The following is a 21,971-nucleotide window of genomic DNA, read 5'->3' on the forward strand; positions in this document are numbered from 1 at the left end:
GGGGGGGTTTGCGGGGCGGAGAGCCCCGCCCCCCCCCCCCCCCCCGGGGCAAAAGGGGGGCCCCCCGTCAAAAAAAAAAAAAAAAAAAAAAAAAGAAACCCCGTCTCTACTAAAAAATGCAAAAAATTAGCCGGGCGAGGTGGCGGGCGCCTGTAGTCCCAGCTACTCAGGAGGCTGAGGCAGGAGAATGGCGTGAACCCGGGAGGCGGAGCTTGCAGTGAGCTGAGATCCAGCCACTGCACTCCAGCCTGGGCGACAGAGCGAGACTCCATCTCAAAAAGAATTGCTATTGCCTCAGTTACATCCAACAAAATCGGATCTTAAGAGCCCTAAGCGGCAAGATTAGGAACTGTACTGAGGCCTGGAGCTCTGAATCGTCTATGGAACAGATGAAGTCACTCAGGACCAGGATGGAGAAAGAGGACAAGGGGCCAGGCTCGGTGGCTCACAACTGTAATCCCAGCACTTGAGAGTCTGAGGCGGCTGGATCACTTGAAGCCAGGAGTTCGAGACCAGCCTGGCCAACATGGTAAAACCCCACCTCTACTAAAATCATCTGGGCATGGTGGCGCGTGCCTGTAACCCCAACTACTCGGGAGGCTGAGGCAGGAGAATCACTTGAACCTAGGAGGCAGAAGTTGCAGTGAACCGAGATCGCGCCACTGCACTCCAGCCTCAGTGACAGAGCAAAACTCCATCTCGGAAAGAAAAAAAAAACAAAGAGGAAAAGGAGGGGAAACTTGAGGACACCGAAATCTAAGGAATCCGAAGGACAATGAAGAGCCCTTCGGAGGAACCATCAGAAGCTCAGCGCGGTGGCTCATGCCTGTAACCCCAACACTTTGGGAGGAGGCAGAAGTGGGAGGATTCCTTGAGGTCAGGAGTTCGAGACCAGCCTGGGCAACGTAGCATGACCCTGTCTCTATAAAATAATTTTTCAAAAAAAAATATATCTAGGAAAAGAATAAAAAGGGAAGGAGGGTGTGGTCATAGGGCCAATGCCACAGCGAGTGCCACCTTGTCCTTCCCCAGGGAGGAGCTGGCCTGTGACTGGCTGGTTCAGCAAAAGGAGGGGTCAGAAACCCAGGACCTGAAGAGTGAGTGGGAACTAAAAAAAAGAGACAGTGGGCCAGGCATGGTGGTTCACGCCTGTAATCTCAGCACTTTGGAAGGCTGAGGCGGGTGGATCACCTGAGGTCAGGAGTTCGAGACCAGCCTGGCCAACATGGTGAAACCACTTCTCTACTAAAAATACAAAACTTAGCCAGACATGGCAGCAGGCACCTGTAATCCTAGTTACTCATGAGACTGAGGCAGGATAATCACTGGAACTCAGGAGGCGCAGGCTGCAGTGAGCCGAGATCACGCCACTGCACTCCAGCCTGGGCAACAGAGTAAGACTCTGTCTCCAAAAAAAAAGAAAAGAAAAGAAAAGAAAAAATGGAGACAGTGATTTTGCTGGAAAGGGAAAGAGAAGATGAAAGGACCGCTACAGGGACAAAAGCCGATTGTATGTGTTGCGTCTGGGTTGGTTTGAGAGTTGGCTGGTATTTTATTCTAGCCTTGATGCAGGGAGGGGCGGCCAGAAGAGGGGGAGAGATTGAAAAAGGCAGAGAGGGGGAGACCTCAATGGTGTGATGTCACAGAGGAGACAGGGAACAGTGAGAGAAGCCAGGTGCCCCTTAGCTGCAGGGGGAGCAGGGAGGGACAGCCCAGGCTTCCCAGCAAAAGGGCAGAGCCTGTTTCTTACCAGTCTCATTCCCTTTACTTTGCCAGGTAGGATGCCTTATAAAATTGAGACCCTGTGTAAATGCTTGGAGGGAATTGAAGGAAAATTGTCACTGGGTGATAAAACAGAAACCTCAGTCCAGCTTACACCCTCCTCCCCACCCCCTCCCAGGGGTTAGCCCAGGCTGATGGAGGAACAGAGGAATCAGGAGTTCCTGGTTCCTGTAACCAGATCAGGAAGGCTCTGGGAAGTCAGCCAGCCAGCAACCTGGAAATTACTGTCAAGAGAGAGCCTCCTCCCTCTTAATGGGTTTTGCTGTCATCAGATGTCATTATTCCTGTATTCACCAGATAAGAACCTTATATCCCCAGGCAGAAGGGCCGGTCCCCCATTCATCTGTAAAATCTCCACTGCCCACATTGTGCCAGTTGGTGTTGAAAAGGACAAAGGGAATGTAAGCTTGCTCACCGAACACCCTCCCTTTGCAGATGGATTGGCTGCCTTTAAATTAGATGTCACTGCAGTCCAAGGGGATGGGACAAGGTAGTAGGATAGGGCAACAGGGGCTCCCTAAAGCTATAGCAGAAATTTGACTTGGCGCTGCTGTGACTATTTAAAATAGTCATAGACTATTTTAAAGTTGGGGTGTAGTGGCCAGGTGCGATGGCTCACACCTGTAATCCCAGCACTTTGGGAGGCCGAGGCAGGTGGATCACTTGAGGACAGGAGTTTGAGACCAGCCTGGCCAACATGGTGAAACCCTGTCTCTACTAAAAATACAAAAATTAGTTGGGCGTGGCCAGACGCCGTGGCTCACGCCTGAAATCCTAGCACTTTGGGAGGCTGAGGAGGGCAGATCACGAGTTCAGGAGATCGAGACCATCCTGGCTAACATGGTGAAACACCGTCTCTACTTAAAAATACAAAAAATGAGCCGGGTGTGGTGGCGGGCACCTGTAGTCCCAGCTACTTGGGAGGCTGAGGCAGGAGAATGACGTGAACCCGGGAGGCAGAGCTTGCAGTGAGCCGAGGTCGTGCCACTGCACTCCAGTCTCAGCGACAGAGCAAGACACTGTCTCAAAAAAAAAAAAAAAAAAAAAGCTGGGTGTGGTGGTGCGTGCCTGTAATACCAGCTACTCAGGAGGCTGAGTTGAGTCATGAGAGTTGCTTGAACCTGGGAGGCAGAGGTTGCTGTGAGCCGAGATCACGCCACTGCACTCCAGCCTGGGCAACAGAGCAAGACTCTGTCTCAAAAAACAAAAAAAAGTTGGGGGTAGTGATAGAATCAGATCTAGGATGTGAGGCAAGGCAGGGTTGCTGGGTGTAATTGTTCATGTCAAACACTGCACAAAGGCACTACATCAAGACCTTGTAGAATTGTATGTTTCTTACGACATTTCTTTGGCAGAAGGCAGCCTATCATTCTAACAAAAATCAGTGCATGTTGGCAATTTCCCAATAAATGGAAGTAAGATGTCTGAAGGAAGGGATGCCCTTGCCAATGAGTACAAAGGCCCATATGGGCTGGTGTCAGCCCTTTTCCTCGTGGAGAATGCATTGGTCAAGACTGGAAGAGTCTCTCGGCCTTGGCACCATCTCCTTGGAAACCTCTGTGCCATGAGAGCCAAGTGGAGGAAGAAGCAAATGTACAAGCTGAAGCGCAAAAGAAGAAAGATGAAGCCTGGTACGGTGCCTCACGCCTGTAATCCCAGCACTTTGGGAGGTCAAAGCGGGCAGATCCATTTGAGGTCATGAGTTCGAGACCAGCCTGGCCAACATGGCGAAACCCCATCTCTACTAAAAATACAAAATTAGCCAGGTGTGGTGGCACATGCCTGTAATCCCAGCTACTTGGAAGGCTGAGGCAGAAGAATCATTTGAACCCAGGCAAAGGTTGCAGTGAGCTGAGATTGTGCCATTGCACTCCAGCCTTGGCAACAAGAGCAAAACTCTGTCTCAAAAAAAAAAAAAAGGCTGGGCACGGTTGCTCATGCCTGTAATCCCAGCACTTCGGGAGGCTGAGGCGGGCAGATCACGAGGTCAGGAGTTCAAGACCAGCATGACCAACATAGAGAAACCCCGTCTCTACTAAAAAATACAAAAATTAGCCGGGCGTGGTGGGAGGCACCTGTAATCCCAGCTACTCAGGAGGTTGAGGCAGGAGAATCACTTGAACCCAGGAAGCAGAGGTGTCACTGAGCCGAGATCGTGCCATTGCACTCCAGCCTGGGTGACAGAGCAAGATTCTGTCTCAAAAAAAAAAAAAAAGAAAGAAAGAAAGAAAAGAAAGAAAGATGTGGCAGAGGTCCAAGTAAACCACCAGCTTGTGCACCTCTGGCAGCCACAGGAGCAGAAATGTGGGATGCCGGAGCCTGGAGATGCTGGCACAAGTTGTTGGACTGCATGCTGCTGTCTAGAACTTGTCTCTCATGGATCTAGAACTTCTGTCGCCATCTGATCACGAAGACCACCTTTGAGGAACCCACCTTGCTCATAGCAGAGCAGTTCCTGTAAGAGCTGGAATTACAGGTGTGAGCCACGGCACCCGGCCTGAGGCTTCTTCTTCTCAGACCAGTGAGGTGAAACCCAGAACCACGCCTGGCCCGTGTACGCTCATTTCTACAGGTATTGACAACACCACTGGCAAAGCCTCCATTGACACACAAGCGTGAAGCCCTCTCTCCTCAGTGAGGCAGATGGGGGCAAGTGAACCCTAGCTAATGAGAGTGGCTGCCCTGGGTCTGCCAGAGTGCAGGGGTTCTTGGGCACGATGGTTTGGGGACAAGCCAGTGGGGCAGCGTGTACTACTATTACTGATAATGCAAGTTAGGGGCCTGAGGGACAGGTCACCCAAAGAAAGGTGGGTTATGACATGCACATCACATCAGCACAATGCAGCGAGAATTTAGTGCATACTGTTGGGCCCCAGGCATCGTGGTAGGGACACAGAGGTGAGGAAGGCACCCCCACCCCTGCCGAGGAGAGAAGGCAGATGTTCCAGAGGCGCCCTCCGTTAGTGACCATCCTCAAAGTTCGGCTGCCTCCTGTGCTGATTTTGGAACCTCCATTTCCTGATCTGCAAAGGAGAGAAGAGGACACACCCTTTCCTTCGAGTGCCTTGAATACTTGCTAAAGTGTTCCCCTAGCACTGCCCACTTCATTTTATTTCCTAGGCTTCGTTTTCTTTCATCTTTATAATGTTCCATGATTCTTTTTTTTTTTTTTTTTTTTTTTTTGAGACGGAGTATCGCTCTATCGCCCAGGCTGAAGTACAGTGGCATGATCTCAGCTCACTGCAACCTCCACCTCCCGGGTTCAAGCGATGCTCCTGCCTCAGCCTCCTGAGTAGTTGGGACTACAGGTGCGCACCACCACACCTGGCTAATTTTTGTATTTTTAGTAGAGACAGGGTTTCGCTATGTTGGCCAGGATAGTCTCGATCTCTTGACCTCGTGATCCGCCCGTCTGGGCCTCCCAAAGTGTTGGTATTACAGGCATGAGCCACTACGCACGGCCGATTCTAATTTTTAGACATTTGCTTTTCCATTTTGTGCTATGTATTTGTATAAAATGCCTCAAATCCTGCGTGGTGTGGAGTGAGAAGAAAGAAAGAGGAAAGACAGGAAAGAAAGAAAGCCATCCAACCCCAATGGAAACAAGAAGACCAAAATATTAAGAAGAAAGAAAAAGAAAACGGCAGAGAGAAAGGAAGGGAGGAAGGGAGGGAGGGCAGGGCACGGTGGCTCACGTCTGTAATCCCAGCACTTTGGGAGGCCAAAGTGGGCGTATTGCTTGAGGTCAAGAGGTCGAGACCAGTCTGGCCAACATAGTGAAACCCCATCTCTATTAAAAATACAAAAATTAGCCAGGCGTAGTGGTGGGTGTCTGTAATTCCAGCTACTCAGGAGACTGAGGCAGGAGAATCGCTTGAACCTGGGAGGCAGAGGTTGCAATGAGCCGAGATTGTGCCACTGCACTCCAGCCTGGGTGATAGCGTGAGACTCAAAAAAGGAAAAAAAAAAAAAAAAAAAAAGGAAAGAAAGAAAAGCAAGTGAGATCGGCCGGGCGCGGTGGCTCAAGCCTGTAATCCCAGCACTTTGGGAGGCCGAGACGGGCGGATCACGAGTTCAGGAGATCGAGACCATCCTGGCTAACACGGTGAAACCCCGTCTCTACTAAAATACAAAAAAAAAAAAAAGCCGGGCGAGGTGGCGGGCGCCTGTAGTCCCAGCTACTCGGGAGGCTGAGGCAGGAGAATGGCGTGAACCCGGGAGGCGGGGCTTGCAGTGAGCTGAGATCCAGCCACTGCACTCCAGCCTGGGCGACAGAGCCAGACTCCGTCTCAAAAAAAAGAAAAGCAAGTGAGATGGCAGTCACAGTCATGCCTGGCCCTCCCACTAGGAGGCAATGCAGCACAATGAGAAGGGTATTGGAGTCCCTGGTCCTAAATCCCGGTTAGGCGCTGTATGCCTTTGAGCAATTCATGCCCTTAATCTCCCTAAATACTGGGATTCCCCCCTTTAATCTTCCCAGGCTGGAAAATGGAAGGGCCCAGTTCTGAATATCACTCAGTTCCGAGGGAGAAAAGCTGACACTCCAGTGAGCGCTGGCAGCGCCCCCACAGGATTCCATGAGGCAATGTATGCAAAGTGCTGCCTTGTACAGGCTCCAGGCGCTTCTTCCTCCAGTGAGTTTGCACTCCAGGCAATATTTAGTAACGTCTGTAAACCTTTTTTGGTTGTCACACTTGCGGGGGTGGGTTCTACTGGCATCTAGCGGCTGGAGGCCAGGGACACTGCTTCAGCACCCTACACTGTACAGGACAGCCTCATAGCAAGGAATGAACTGGCCTGCAGTGTCGGCAGTGCCCAGCCTGGGAATCCCCGGCCTACTCTCAAACACTTTTGAGCTCCTAGAAAGCAGAAAAATGTGTCTCGTTTTGTTGTTGTTGTTGTCGTTCTTGTGTTTTGAGACAGGATCTCACTCTGTTGCCCAGGCTGGAGTGCAGTGGCACAATCACAGCTCACTGCAACCTCGACCTCCCAGACTCAAGCATTCCTCTTGCCTCAGCCTCCTGAGTAGCTGGGACCACATTGTGAGCCACCACGCCACCACGCCCAGCTACTTTAAAACATGGAGTACAATGGCACTATCTCGGCTCCCTACAACCTCCGCCTCCCAGGTTCAAGCAATTCTCCTGCCTCAGCCTCCCAAGTAGCTGGGATTACAGGCACCCACCACCACACCCTGCTAATTTTTGTATTTTTAGTAGAGACAGGGTTTCACCACGTTGGCCAGGCTATTCTCGAACTCCTGGCCTTAGGTGATCTGCCCACCTCGACCTCCCAAAGTGCTGGGATTACAGGCGTGATCCACTGAGCCCGGTTTAGGTTGTTACCTTTGAATACTTTGGGGACACTCATGTGGATGAGGGCCTGGCCTTGTCCCGTGTGGCCTTCTAGAAGGCCCAGTGCTCTAACGGGCCTGCTGTGAGGCATGCTGGGTCTTCAGAAGGCAGCCTGGCAGGACAAGTGGGAGGTTCTAATTACACTGTGGGGGCTCCTGTGTGACAGTTAACAGCAGTGCCAAGTCTGGGTCAGGTTGGGCCAATAACTGGGGGGCAACCTACCCTGTGGGCAAGGCCTTGCAGAGGAGGAAGTTTGGGCCAGAAAATACCTGCTGCCCTCTGGTGGTGTCTTTTTTAAAAAGGAATTTGGCTGGGCAGGGTGAGCCCACACCTGTAGTCCCAGCACTTTGGGAGGCCACGATGGGTGGATCATCTGAGGTCAGGAGTTCAAGACCAGACTGGCCAGCATGGCGAAACACCATCTTTACTAAAAATACAAAAATTAGCCAGGCTTGGTAGCAGGCACCTGTAATCCCAGCTACTTGGGAGACTGAGGCAAGAGAATCATTTGAACCTGGGAGGCGCAGGTTGCAGTGAGCCAAGATCATGCCACTGCACTCCAGCCTGGGTGACAGAGCGAGACTCCATCTCAAACAAACAACCAACCAAGCAAAGGAATTTATGGGCTCACATTTTTATAGGAAGCCGAGTTCCATTTTGGCCACATGGTATTTGAGGTGACATTGACACCTGGGGGCCTCGTCCAGCAGGCAGCAGGCTTCATGGGCTGGGTCCGTAGGAAAGAGGACTCCCTGGAGAGATGGAGCCAGTTCCACCTTGGTAAGCATGGAGAACTGCACGTAAGGGTGGATCCAGGACCAAGCCCCGGGATCCCCCTTATTAAAGGGGTGCACGGGGAAAAAGGAACCAGGAAGACAACCAGGAAGAAATGTCATGGAGGAGGAAGAGGAGAGCCACGAGACAGATGAGTCACGGAGACTAAGGGAAGCAGACCCAGGAAGGGATGCATGACCCACGTGTCACATGCAAGGAGATGGAGGGTGTGGTTGGGGCCACGATGCTGACTGCTCACGCTTATGGAGCTCTCACCATGCTCCAGGCTCTGCTCTAAGCTCTGAGCGTCCTCACAATCACCCCTGGAGGTCTGTCCTATGATGGTCCCGTGTTACAGATGAGGACACCAGCTGGTGGCTGGTGAAAGGCCTGTTGGAGGCAGCTGAGGCTGTGCCAAAGGTACCATCTGGGCCCCGGATTTCTGTTGGAGAACCACCTTCCCTTTTCCTCAGTCAATAGACACAGGGCTTTGACTGATCTACATGAATTGGCAGATTCCATCCCAAGTCCCACCAGTCTCACTGATGCATTCAGGGATGTTCACATGACCTAAATCAAGTCAGTGAGATCCACGCCCAAGACTTTGAGAGAGAAGAGCTCTATTTCTTTTGTGCTGAGCTTAAAGCTGAGATGGTGAAGCCTGGAGCTGCTGCAGCCATCTTGCAGGCACGAGGGGTAAACCTGTCTGAGACTCGGGACAGCACAAGTCGGGAAGTGCAGCTGTGTTCAGCCACAAGAGAGCTGGATGACAATGTGACTGTACCTGAAGCCGACATTACCCCTGAACTTTACCATTGGTAAACCAGTACGTTCCTTGCCTGCCTCACTAGTTTGGGTTGGTTTATCTAGTTTGCCTCACTGGTTTAGGTTGTCGTTTAATGAAAGCAAACTATACCAGTTATCTATGGCCACAATTAAGCTTTGTAAGAAACCACAGAGACTTTGCAGCAATTGAGCTCATGAGACTGGATCAGTGTTTAGGCTGGACTTGACTAGGCAGTTTTTCTGCTGTCAGCCGGGCTCACACACGCTGGTCAGCTGGGATGAGTGGGAAAAGCAGGCCACGTGTAGAGGCCACCATGGCAAACATTTGAGTCACTGTTGATGTTTTGCCTCTACAAGCTCTTGGCCATCTAGGATAGGAATTTGGAAAGTGGTTGGTGAAACTGATGCAGGGTTGGGCTTTTCTGCAAACACCTCAGAGAAACAGAATTACAAGAAATGCATACGTATGAGAGGCTAGTTTGTTGCAGATCGTCTCTCCCTTCCGGGGTTTGTGTGCTGTTTCCTTGGGATTAGGTCCAGGTGGTTAATTTTTGGCAGCAGACCTCACAGGTGCTGTGGGGTCCTTTTACAGACGTGGAAAATGGGTATAATGGGGAGCGACATCTTTTAGCTCAGAGTCTGGCACAAAATAGGCACTTAATCAATGTCTCTAAATACTAATGATGATGATGATGATGATGATGATGATGATGATGATTCACCATAGGAGGTGATTTAAGGGTTCTTAACTTGATCTTAAACGGCATGTGGGTCACTACTGCCCTCTTCTGGATAGGTAGGGTGTCTACATCTTCTCCACTTCCTCAAGCCTGTGGAATTCAGCCCCCACTCCATCCCCACTCCAAGTACCTGCAGCAGGTACCTTTATGGGCTTTGTGAGTGTGGTCAGAAGTCCAGGCAGTCCCAGCCCCCAGGTGTCAGACTGACGCATGTGTGACACTTTGCGAGTGTTCAGAAAACATGAGCCCTTGCTTTGGCCACCAGGACTGCAGTCACGCCTCCTCCCATCTCTGGGCCTCCATCCTCTCTAACATGGAGGTTGCACAGCCACCCCACAGGGGACCATGGCAGAGCTCAAAAAGCGTCTGTTGCCGGACGCGGTGGTTCACGCCTGTAATCCCAGCACTTTGGGAGGCCGAGACGGGCGGATCACGAGGTCAGGAGATCGAAACCATCCTGGCTAACACGGTGAAATCCTGTCTCTACTAAAAATACAAAAATTAGCCGGGCGTGGTGGCCGGCGCCTGTAGTGCCAGCTACACAGGAGGCTGAGGCAGGAGAATGGCGTGAACCCCGGAGGCGGAGCTTGCAGTGAGTGGAGATCGTGCCACTGAGCTCCAGCCTGGGCGACAGAGTGAGACTCCATCTCAAAAAAAAAAAAAAAATGTCTGTTCCCACCACCTCAGATTCTCTTTAGGACACACACAGGGGACTCCCAGGACAACTCCAGTGTCCACCTGGCCCAGAGGAAGCTCCTTGGAAGTGCCCACATCCCAAGGCTCCAGGCGCTGTCCAAGGTCGGCTCCACGGGACGGAGATACCTGCTCCTGGGAGTCCAGAGGACCTGGTGCTGAGAGTCCAGACCCAGAATCGACACGGCTGTGACCTTGGATGAGGCATTTAGAACTCAACAGGAGAAACTGCTGAGGCAGGAGCACTTATTTTGATGCTCCAGAGCAGAACTGGAGAGCCACTCCCTCTCTGCAGAGGCACCAGCGCCTTCATCCAGATCCCCAAAGGGGTCCCTGCCCACTGCAGGAGGGTGGGCGCCCCCAGTCCTAGGAGCCTGGCTCACTTCTGCTTCCTTTTGCCAGACCTCGGCCCAGCATCTTCCACTTCCCAGCTGCTTCCACCTGCGGCTGGGGGACACTTCGTCCCTAAGTGAGGGTGCTCCCTGCAGCCCCCGTCACCCCACTGGCCATCCAGTCCTCAGGAAGGTCTTGCACGCCATGGATCCAGAAGCAAGGGTGTCTTTAGCAAGACCAAAGACACCTCCTCTCACCCCTCCCTGCCCCAGAGCACCCACAAACCAGCCACATACGCACACAATTCAGACTTTGTAGCTGTTTTTATTATTAATATTATCTTCTCCTTTAAGCATCCCTTTAAGGGTGAAATGAAATCCAACCATTTACAGAGAAAATGATTTCAGAATGTACATATTGATTTTCCCTTACAAAAAAAAATAATACTATTATTGATGTCCTTAAATTATACATTTCCCAGGGTCCTGCCTTCTGCTTGGGCAAGTCCTGTCTCCCCACCCGGACTCTCCCTCTTGCCCCCAAAGCTCTCCCATGCTGCCCCGGGAATCGACGTGACCCATGGGTGGACAGGGCCGGCCATGCTTCCTGGATGCTTGGCATGGACAGGCCTCCTTGGGTCTAGGGGTCTCAGGGCCAGTTATTCCCGGGGAGAAGCGTGGACATGGGACATGGCAGCAGTGGTCACATTCAGCTTGGTTTCCCTTTGTACTGAGGGAGTGGCCCTGGGTTCCTCTACCTCCACCAGATTCCCAGTGTATGCTGTGATGATATGTGAAACTCTTCAACCCCACGCCCTGGCCTCCACCCCTCTAACAGCTGTCCTCTCCACCGATGGCCAGGCCTTCACTTCTGCTGTGAACAGGCCCTGCCCCACCAGATCTGCGAGGAAGGCAGGGACTGGCAGCTCTGAGCTGCTCCTGTCTTCCTTCCCTTAGCCCTGAGCTGGTGCCCTGGAGGGGCATCCCCACAGCAACTGAGGGTGCCAGGGGCGTGGGGTGAGGAAGCTGCCAAGGAGGGAGGCCCCAGGCTAGGGCCTGGGCATGATCAGGAGCCGTGAGACTCCCTGTCCGTGGGATGCAGCCTGGGCTGGATTGACCCAGAGCCACAGGGACCTTGACTTCTTGAGCCACCTCTTGGCCCCAAGAGGAAACAGAAAGGAAGGCTGCTGTGACTTCAAAGGAGGAGTTCCATGGGGGCAGTCCCCTAGATGGGAGTGAAGTGGCTCAGAGCCCCTCAGCCCACTTCATGCTTGCCCACCAGTGGCTGCTCTGAGGCCAGCCCCCCACACCATGCCCTCACTGGGCACTTAACCCAGACAGAGCTGTGGCAAGGAGATGCCCTCCTCTTCTGGCCCATTAGGAAACCCCCAACAATAAGACAACCGGAGATGGCCCCACTGGAGGTGGGGGAGGGGACGGGTGGGATCATGTGGCTGGGGCTGAGAGGGGCTGGGGAGGTAATGGGCTCTCAGCTGCACAGCCCTCAGGTCAGGAGGATTCTCATTCCTCAGACTGAAAGACAGACAGACGGACAGACCCTGCATCCCCTTTAGCTTTGCTTTCTAGGCTCCCCAAGGGCTTTCCGCCTCAGTCATTTTGGGGAGCTGCAGGAGGTGTGGCCACAGGCCTGACGAAGGACACCTGGGCCTGGCCTCCCCCATCCACACACAAGCATGTATTTACAGGGACACAGCAATACAGACATGTACAAATACACACCAAGCATGCACCCATGCCCATAAATATACACACACACACGCACAAACATGAGCCATTCCACAGGCCAGCTCTGCAAACCAGCATCACTGGGTAGCCTTTGAGGGGCCGAGGGGAGGGGGCGTTTCCCCTTCCCACAGAGCTGCAGGCTCCTCACTGCCCCCCGCCCTGGGCTGCACAGTGAGGGGAACAGGAACAAGCTATTCCGGAAACTCTGACAATGAGAGCGGGATCTGACGACTGAATTATTGCTGCCCCCTCCCCCTCTCCCAGAGATGCTACTGGTCCCCCATAACCATTCTCTTCTTCTCTATCAATAAGAGAACTCCCAAGGTGAGGCCAGACACATGGCGGCCGCACTGAAGACTACACTTCCCAGGTTCCCTTGCAGCTGCTTGTGGCCATGTGGCTGAGTCCCAGCCAATGAGAGGCCAGCAGAGGTGAGCCTGCCAATTCTGGCTCATGCCCTTAGCAAAAAGTGGGTGTGCCCCTCTTGCCTATTTCTGCTTCCCTCAGGCTTGGATGCTCACAGGAGGGTTGGCGCTGGAGCAGCCACTGTGTACCCAGAATTGGAAGGTGCCTATGAAGAAACACAGAGCTGCCCTACCAGCTCTGGGCCATCTCAATCTAGACTAATTAGAAACAAGCTTCTGTCTTGCTTAAACCACTGTATTTCAGGGTCTCTTAATCACAGCAGCTTAGACTCAATTCCAACAAAGACATCTCGACCAAGGCAAGCTATGAGAAATAGGAAGCATACAACTGGCCTTATTGTCCCTTCTTGGGCCCAAGGCAGCCTCATGGCCCCTTCCTGGCCCCCAGCCAGCCTGCCCCAAGGAGGGGCACAATAGTGACTGCAGCTGGGACTGGGTGTCAGAAGGAAGGGGTGATGGGGAGGGAGAGACGGATCCGTGCAGAGGCCTCATGTCAGTCTTCTCCTTCCCAATTCCCCCTCAAGGCCCCACTTACAACTGGACTCCTGGCCTTGCAAGGACTGAGTGCACAGTCCACAAGACAGCAATGTAAAAACGGGAGAAGGAACGTCAAGGCCCGGTTTGGAACCCAAAGGAAAGCTCCTCAGGATTCTCCAGGCCCCTGTGTTGGCTTACGACAACCTGAGGGGAGCAGAGAGACAGACTCAGGGCAGCCAGGTCCTGTCCTTTGTGGCAGGCGGTAGAGTTCTGTCTCCCTCCGGCCCAGCACTTGACAACACTGCAAAGCATCCCTCAGCACCTCCTCTTGGTAGGATGTGGTTTTTCATCTCTTCCCTCCCAGGCGTCCATGCTTCCCCCTGGACCCAAATGCATCTACTTACGGAGCCCTGGGTCCTCCTGGCAGGCGGGTCTCCCACACCTAGCCCAAGACCCAGGGATGCCAAATGGTGGGCTTTTTTCCTGGTCTGGCCACGCCCCAGAGGCTGCCTGGTGGGACCCTGCAGGCTGTTTTCCCCAGCCCTGCCTGCCGTCCCCCGCTACCCAGGGACCACCACACACACTCCAGTGGCACCTCCTGGCCACAGCCACAGCAGTCTTGGCAGTCAGAAGGGCCACCCAGCCATCACGGCCTGCGCCCTCTCCCAACAGGAGGGATGTTTTCTGAGCTCAAAGACCTGACCCTTGATTCACAAGGGTGAAGTAGGGAAACCCTACCCCCACTCCCACTCCCCACCCACTCCTGGTCCTCTCAAGAACCACGGAGCTGGCAGGAGGCAGGGAGATAGCGCTAGGGGCCGTTGCCACCCCCGCCCTGCCACGAGCCCTATCAGATCATGCAGCCTTAGCCTTCGGCCTCATCCAGTTTGCCCCGGGCGGGCAGCCTTCCCTCGGGACCCCTGTGGCGCCGCCCTCCCGCCGCCGTGCTCCTGGGCTCCTGGTAGGGGTTGTCCAGCAGGTAGCGGAACTGGTCGTAGTTCTTCAGCAGGTACTTGGGCGCATACATGTGCTCGCTGGGGTCAGCGGGCGGGTACTCCTGCTGCGTGCCATCGAACCAGCCCCCGGTGCGGATCAGGCCGCGGATGTAGTTCAGGTCCCGCTTGTCCTCGTAGTCACCCCAGCGCGGGAAGTCACCATTCTGGGCGGACACGAGCTTGAAGTAGATGCCCTCGGGCGTGAAGCACCAGGAGCAGTGCCAACCGGCGAAGTGCAGGGGGCTGCCCAGCGACCACTGCACCAGGATGTGGCCGGTGCGGTTCTCGTACTGCCTGAAGTTGGGCATGGTGTAGTACTGGCGGCGGCGCAGGCGGATGCCGTCCAGCCCGTACACTGCCTGCAGCATGTCCACCGTGCAGCCCGACACCACCTCCAGGGTGCCCGGCTGCTTCCAGAAAAAGCCGTAGAGTGACTTGCGCATGTGGAAGGCGAAGGGCTCGGTCCAGCCGTCGTAGAGCTTGAGGAAGAGGACGCCGTCCCGGGCCGGGATCTCGTCCGCGTCGTCAATGATGAAGACGTCGTCGGGCCGCAGGTTGCGCAGCCGCGAGACGCCGTCCTGGGTGAGGAAGGTGCGCAGGTAGTCGTCGGCGATCCAGCCGTCCTGCCGGCCGCCGGGCGGGAAGTGGTCCAGGAAGACATAGAGCACCTTGTGGCGGATGTACTCGAAGGTGCCGTTGGTCAGCATCTCCCGGAACTTCAGTGGCCGCGGCTCCCCGTAAGCTGTGAAGTTGGACTCACACACCACGAAGGCGTCCACCACGTCACCCAGCTCGTGGAAGCGCACGTCCAGCAGGTCGAACTCGTGGTTGACGTTGATGGCATTGATGACGCGGCGCGGCACCTCCCTGGGCACCAGCCGCTCCTTGGTGGGCAGGTTGGAGTACTGCACCACGGTGGGCACACCGCAGCTGGGTCCATGCCAGCCGGGCAGGCACACGCACTCCACCCACTTGCGCCGCGCGCCCCGGCCGCCCGTGCGCTCCCGGGCGCTCAGCAGGTACCGGGGTGGGCGCCGGGCCGAGGAGCCGTTGGCCCCCTCGGGCTTCTCCTCCGGCCGTCCTGGGGGCGGCCTCTCCAGCATCTTGGTGCCGGGTTTGAAGCAGACGCCGCCAGCCTTGGTGCGCACGAAATACTCGGTGGTGTCCTCGGGCAGCACGAAGTCCACCCGGTGGAGCTCCTCCGCCGCCTTGCTGGGCGGTAGCGGCTGCAGCAGGGGCGAGTGCGAGTAGAGCGGGGTGCGCAGCAGGTCGGGGTCTCCTGGCTCGGGGCTGGCCTGGGGCGTGACCGGCGCATTGTTCCAGAAGAAGCTGGACACCAGGTTAGGGCTGAGGGAGGCCAGTTCTCGGGGGAAGGTGACATAGGACAGGGTCTTGAAGAAGTGCAGGAAGGAGATGAGGCACAGGCCGGCCATACAGAACATGAGAAAGAGCTTGTAGCGTCTCATTTTCATCCTGTGGGAGAGAGAGACAGCAGACCCATCAGGGCAGCCCAGTCTCCCTTCCTAGGAAGGGGACCCTAGGAGGCCTCTGCTGTCACCTTGCTGGAGAATGTGGTGGCCAGCACCTGCTGCCCCTGCATGGAGTGACCTTCTGCCCCCAAGAGACAGCTCGCGGTACCAAGGCTCTGAAAGCTCTAGCACTGAGGACACCCCTGTGCTCCCACAGCCCTTCCCTGAGACCCCCAGGCCACCACCGTGCCCCCTTTGCAGCCTGCTCCTCCGCCTGGCCCACCCCACCCTGACTGTATGGCTGCTCTGCTAGACTTGGCTCCAGGAGCAAAATGCGCCCTGGGAAAAGCTCAACCCGCAGTGCAGACACTGCCGGAGGAAAGGACAGCGAGAGCAGGCTGCAGGTTGCCCTCCCAGGTCCTGTCCCTCCTCTCCTATCTTCGTTTTTATGGACATACTGACAAACCTTTTGAATACTTTTTCACTGAAAAAACTCACAGTTCTCAAGGGAAAACACTTATTCTAACATATTTAAGGAATAAAATTAGGCCAGGCATGGTGGCTCACGCCTGTAATCCTAACACCTTCCGAGGCTGAGGCAGGAGGATCGCTTGAGCCCAGGAGTTTGAGACCAGCTTGGACAACATAGTGAGACCCCATCTCTACAGAAAATTTAAAAATTAGCCAGGTGTGGTGCCATGTGCCTGTGGTTCTAGCTACTCAGGGGGCTGAGGTGGGAAGATCACTTAAGACTTCGAGGTTGAGGCTGCAGTGAGCCATGACTGCACCACTGCACCCCAGCCTGGACAACAGACTGAGCCACCGTCTCAAAAATAAAATAAAAGAAAAGAAAAGTTCCCCTTCATTATCCCATGCCCTTTACTAATCTCCAGGCATAAAAATTTGAGGTCGGCCAGTGCAGTAGTTAATGCCTATAATCCTAGCACTTTGGGAGGCCGAGGTCGGTGGATCACAAGGTCAAGAGTTTGAGACCAGCCTGGCCAACATGGTGAAACTCCGTCTCTACTAAAAATACAAAAATTAGTTGGCTGCAGTGGTGCATGTCTGTAATCCCAGCTATTAGGTAGGCTGAGGCAGGAGAATTACATGAACCCAGGAGGTGGAAGTTGCAGTAAGCCAATATTGCACCATTGCACTCCAACCTGGGCAACGAGAGCAAGACTCCACCTAAAAAAATTTAAAAAATAAAAAAAATTTGAGGTCTATCTCTGGCTTTATATGCAATTTTTCTATTCTGGGTTTAATATTTTTCACAAATATTACCATACAGGACACTAAGTCTAACGAAGTTGTTTTCCTCAATCAATGATAGATTTAAAAGATTTTGGTATCAGTAGAAATAAATGTACCAGTTCCTTTTAAATCCCACATATTACATGGCTATTGTGAATAAATCACTCTGTATCATGACTCATGATATAATCATTTGCTATACATTTATACAGTTTGATTTATCAATTCTTTTATGGTTGTGGGATGGAGATGCTTGTATATTCTTATTCTCCAATTTAAATAAGTTTGTTTTTTTTTTGAGACAGAGTCTTGCTGTCGCCCAGGCTGGAGTGCAGTGGCGTGATCTGGGCTCACTGCAAGCTCCGCCTCCTGGGTTCATGCCATTCTCCTGCCTCAGCCTCCCGAGTAGCTGGGACTACAGGCGCCCGCCACTATGCCTGGCTAATTTTTTGTATTTTTAGTAGAGATGGGGTTTCACTGTGTTAGCCAGGGTGGTCTCGATCTCCTGACCTCGTGATCCACCCGCCTTGGCCTCCCAAAGTGCTGGGATTATAGGCGTGAACCACCGCACCCGGCCTTTTTTTTTTTTTTTTTAAGACAGAGTCTTGCTCTGTCGCCCAGGCTGAAATGCAGTGGTGCGATCTCTGCTCACTGCAGCCTCTGCCTACCAGGATCAAGGAATTCTCCCGCCTCAGCCTCCCAAGTAGCTGGGATTACAGGCACACGCCAACACACCGAGTTAATTTTTATATTTTTAGTAGAGATGGGGTTTTGCCATGTTGGCTAGGCAGGTCTCGAACTCCTGACCTCAGGTGATCCGCCCATCTCGGCCTCCTAAAGTGCTGAGATTACAGGTGTGAGCCACTGTGCCTGGCCTAAAGAGACTTTTAATTTTAGAATATTTGTAGATTATCAGAAAAGGTGCAAAGATGACAGCACAGAGGCTTCCTCACGCACTTCACCCTATTGCTCCCAGCTGACACCACCATGGGACATTTGTCACAACTAGGAAACAGGCATTGGAATGTCACCATTAGCCAAACCCCACACTGGATTTGGATGCCTCGTTTTATGAATGAGCCGTGCAGCCACAGAGCACCTCCGACTGCAGCCATCTAGCTCATTTCACCCTTGAGTCTAGGCAGGTGGGCAGGCAGGCCAGGAGTTTACATTCATTTGACCAATGAAAATGCTGGGTGGGGCCAAGTGGGACCAGTGACCTGTCCGGGGGGACCCAGTGAGTCACAGAAAAGGCTGAGACAGAAACCTTGCCTTTGGCATCTGGCACTGTCCTACCTAGATATTCTTAAAATGTTCCCATCTGTGGCTTCTCTTTATTTTTGATTCTTTCTCTGGGTCATGCTCTCCCCTTCACTTTTTTTTTGAGATGGTGTTTCGTTCTGTCACCCAGGCTGGAGTGCAGTGGTGAGATCCCGGCTCACTGCAACTTCCACCTCTCAGGTTCAAGCAATTCTCTTGCCTCAGCCTCCCAAGTAGCTGGAATCACAGGCATGTACCACCATGTCCCGCTAATTTTTATATTTTTAGTAGAGATGTGGTTTCACATTGGCCAGACTGGTCTTGAACTCCTGACCTCAAGTGATCTGCCCGCCTCAGCTTTTGAAAGTGCCGGGATTACACGCATGAACCACCGTGGCCAGCCTCTCTACTTTTTAACTCTGAGGACAGCAAGGTAGGGTGGAAAGATAGGCACTTGGGTTAGGCACGGTGGCTCACACCTGTAATTCCAGCACTTTGGGAAGCCGAGGCAGGGGGATCACCTGAGGTCAGGAGTTGGAGACCAGCCTGGCCAATATGGTGAGGCCAACCGTCACTACTAAAAATACAAAAATTAGCCGGGCATGGTGGTGGGCACCTGTAATCCCAGCTACTCGGGAGGCTGAGGCAGGAGAATCGCTTGAACCCAGGAGGTGGAGGTTGCAGTGAACCGAGATTGCACCATTGCACTCCAGCCTGGGTGACAGAGCAAGAGAGCGAGGCTCCGTCTCAAAAAAAAAAAAAAAAAAAAAAATTCAAGACTCCTCATCATTCTGAACCTTAGTTTCTCCATCTGTGAAACAGGCACAGAGTTCCTGGCATGCAGCATGTGCTCCATAAGCTCTTGTTCCTTTCAATGCTCAAGGCTGGATGCCCCCAATGTAATTTTCTCTAAGCCACATGGTCATAAGGCACAGAATCATAACACGATTGATCTGGAAATTTTAAGGACCATCTCCTCCAACTCTTTCATTTTATAGAGGAGGAAACCAGGACTTAGGGGCCTTCAGGGACCTGCCCAAAGTCACAACAGAGCTGGAGTGTGAACCAGGCAGCTGGGCTCTGCACCAGGTGCCCCTCATGGCCTCAGCTTGGCGAGAAGTCCTGAGAAGGCTGGTAAGAAGCAGTCAAGCTGCTGATCCTGACAGGGCAGTGCTTGCCCCATTCGAGCTCAGATATCCCTCCTCTAGTAAACACCTGCCCCCTGGAGCTGCCCACACGGAGTGGGCACAGTTGACTGCAGGCAGGTAGAACAATCTGGGATAGGGGCCTGACCTCTGGTAAATGGTAGATGTCCCACGGCGGAGCTGGGGCTGTTCTCCACTGGCGTTTGGAAGGAGGGGCTGCCCCTTGATAACATTTTGAAGTGGGTCTTCTGCACTTCATTCTCCATTTTGGATTCCAGCCCTTGTCTGGCAAAGTGAGACCAGTTGGGCTGGACCAGCAGGGTGAGCAAAAGGGGCTAGGAGTTCCTGCTGCAGCCAGGACCAGGCACAAGGCAATACTGCAGCCAGGGTTAGCATGGCGGAAACTTCCAGAGCAAACTACTCATGGGGTTTCAGGACATGGAAAGGCAGCCTGGATCCTTCTGGTGGGCTATTTTTCTTTTCTCTTTTTTTTTTTTGAGACGGAGTTTTGCTCTTGTTGCCCAGGCTGGAGCGCAATGGTGCAATCTCGGCTCACCGCAACCTCTGCCTCAAGCAATTCTCCTGCCTCAGCCTCCTGAGTAGCTGGGATTACAGATACGCACCACCATACTGGCTAATTTTGTATTTTTAGTAGAGGTGGGGTTTCACCATGTTGGTTAGGCTGGTTTTGAACTCCTGACCTCAGGTGATCTGCCTGCTGGGATTACAGGTGTGAGCCACTGTGCCTGGCCTTAGTGGGCCATTTTTCTCTACTTGGGACCTGCCTCTGTGGGGGACACTCCAAGTTACACAACTGGTGTAAGCTATGTGGAGGGCATGGCCTGGGGCTGCCATTCAGACTCTAAATCCCCTGGCAGCACGAACAAAGGCTTTAGCAAAGCAAGGTAAGAGGAACTCAGAGAGGCAAGGAAACAGCTTGCTTGGCGTAAAGGGCTTCCGTGGACCTGCTAAGGTCGGATTGACCCAGCTGCCCCTTGGCTGGCTTTCAGGATCTGGTTACTCGCGGCCAGCTGTGCCCTTCTGAGCACGGACTCACCAGTGCTTAGGAGCTCCCCTCTGAGTCACTGGAGCCTTCAGGGCAGGGCCCCTTAATAAGGCCTTAGTCTGGCTTGCTGCTGAGAATCAAGGATCTGAGCATGTTTCCCTCATCACTCAGGCTGCTAGGAGGCTCAGAAGCACACAGCCTCAGAAGCACACAGTGGTTAGCCCCGAGCATGTCAACAGCGCCTCACAGACAGCATTTTCTTGGACTCCTTCACTTGCAGCTGCCCGCACAGTTTCAATCCTTTTCAGCTCAATTCCTTTTTGTCTTTTCGTTTTTTGATTGAGACAGCATATAAATAAAATGGAACAAATAAGCACTGGCACTCAGGGTCTCATTTAAATCTCTCAACCACTCTGGTACTTCATTTAAACTGCCCTGTTTTAACAGATGGAGAAAACGAGACTCAGAAAGATGGCAAGATTTTCCCAAAAGGACAATTAAGGAGGTGGCCGAGTCAGGACTTGAACATAGTTCTGGTTCTCAAGCCAGCGCCTCTCTCCCTCATGACAGCTGAGACCACCAGATCCCTCTGTAGTGCAGGTGGCCCAGCTGTGGGCTAAAGCCATGGAACCAAACTGGGCCCCAGTTGGTGGCATCTCAGCTTCCATTACAAAGCTTCATCAAGGCTGGGCACAGTGGCTCATGCCCCTGTAATCCCTGCACTTTGGGAGGCCGAGGTGGGCAGACTGCTTGAGTCCAGGAGTTTAAGACCAGCCTGGGCAACATGGCTAAACCCCGTCTGTACAAAACAAAACAAAAATTAGCAGGGCGTGGTGGCACGTGCCTGTAGTTCTAGCTACTTGGGAAGCTGAGGTGGGAAGACTGCTTGAGCCTTGCAGGTCAAGGCTGCAGTGAGCTGAGATCGCAATACTGTACTCCAGCCTGGGCACGGTAGTGAGACTCTTATCTCAAAAGCAAAAACAACAAAGCATTGACACACCATCAGGTGTAACAATAAAACTGTCACTGAGGCTCACTGAGGCTGACATGCCAGACACTGTCCTAAGCATGTTATACGTGACTGCACTGAATCCTCCCAACATGAAACAGGTCCCCTTCTATAAGGAAACCGAGGCCATGGAGATGATGTCACTTGCACAGCATTGCACAATAGAAGGATCATACTGGACCCTGTAGGGTCAATCACGGGGTTGTGTCCAGGGCTAAAGCTGTCCTGAGCCCCTTCCAGCTGCCAAGTTCGATCCAAGTAGAGTGACAGGGCCCCTGAGGAGTCCACCTATGACCAGTGAAGACAACCCAGTGGATGGTGCAGCCCCTGTGGCATCTGATCCATACAACATGCCACAGGGTGCTCACCCAACCCATGTCACTCATTCACTCAGCAACAATTCTGCAAGAGCCCCGTGTGCCAGGCACCTCGGTGAGCACTGGGAACATGGGGAGACAGGACGGACCAAAATCCCTGCCCTCAGGGAGCCTGTTCAGCACCCAGCAGTGTAGGGAGGCTGCCTAAACCGCAAACACAAGAGTCAGGTCGGAAAACTGCGCGCCCAAAGAGGCTGTGCTCTGGAGAAAGACAAAGCGCGTAACGGGCAGGAGCGAGTGTGTCGTATGTCCAGCAATGAATGGGGCGGGCAGGGCAGGCTCACCGAGGAGGTGCCATGAGCAGAGACTCCATGGCACCTGGGAGAGGGCGCCAGGGAAGAATGTTC

General features: G+C 53.3%; 1 protein-coding gene across 1 annotated transcript in view; it reads right to left on the reverse strand.

The window, feature by feature from the left end:
* Positions 1-10,766: 10,766 nt before the first annotated feature.
* The window catches only part of MGAT3 (mannosyl (beta-1,4-)-glycoprotein beta-1,4-N-acetylglucosaminyltransferase), a 35,784-nt gene continuing 24,579 nt past the window's right edge, over positions 10,767-21,971 (reverse strand). Inside the window, exon 2 of the mRNA XM_025399380.1 lies at positions 10,767-15,577. Within this exon, the coding sequence (XP_025255165.1) occupies positions 13,975-15,576 (1,602 nt within the window). The 5' untranslated portion in view covers position 15,577 and the 3' untranslated portion in view covers positions 10,767-13,974. The remainder of the gene's footprint in view (positions 15,578-21,971) is intronic.

Source organism: Theropithecus gelada, chromosome 10 (genome assembly GCF_003255815.1).
Source record: "Theropithecus gelada isolate Dixy chromosome 10, Tgel_1.0, whole genome shotgun sequence".
Taxonomy (NCBI): domain Eukaryota; kingdom Metazoa; phylum Chordata; class Mammalia; order Primates; family Cercopithecidae; genus Theropithecus; species Theropithecus gelada.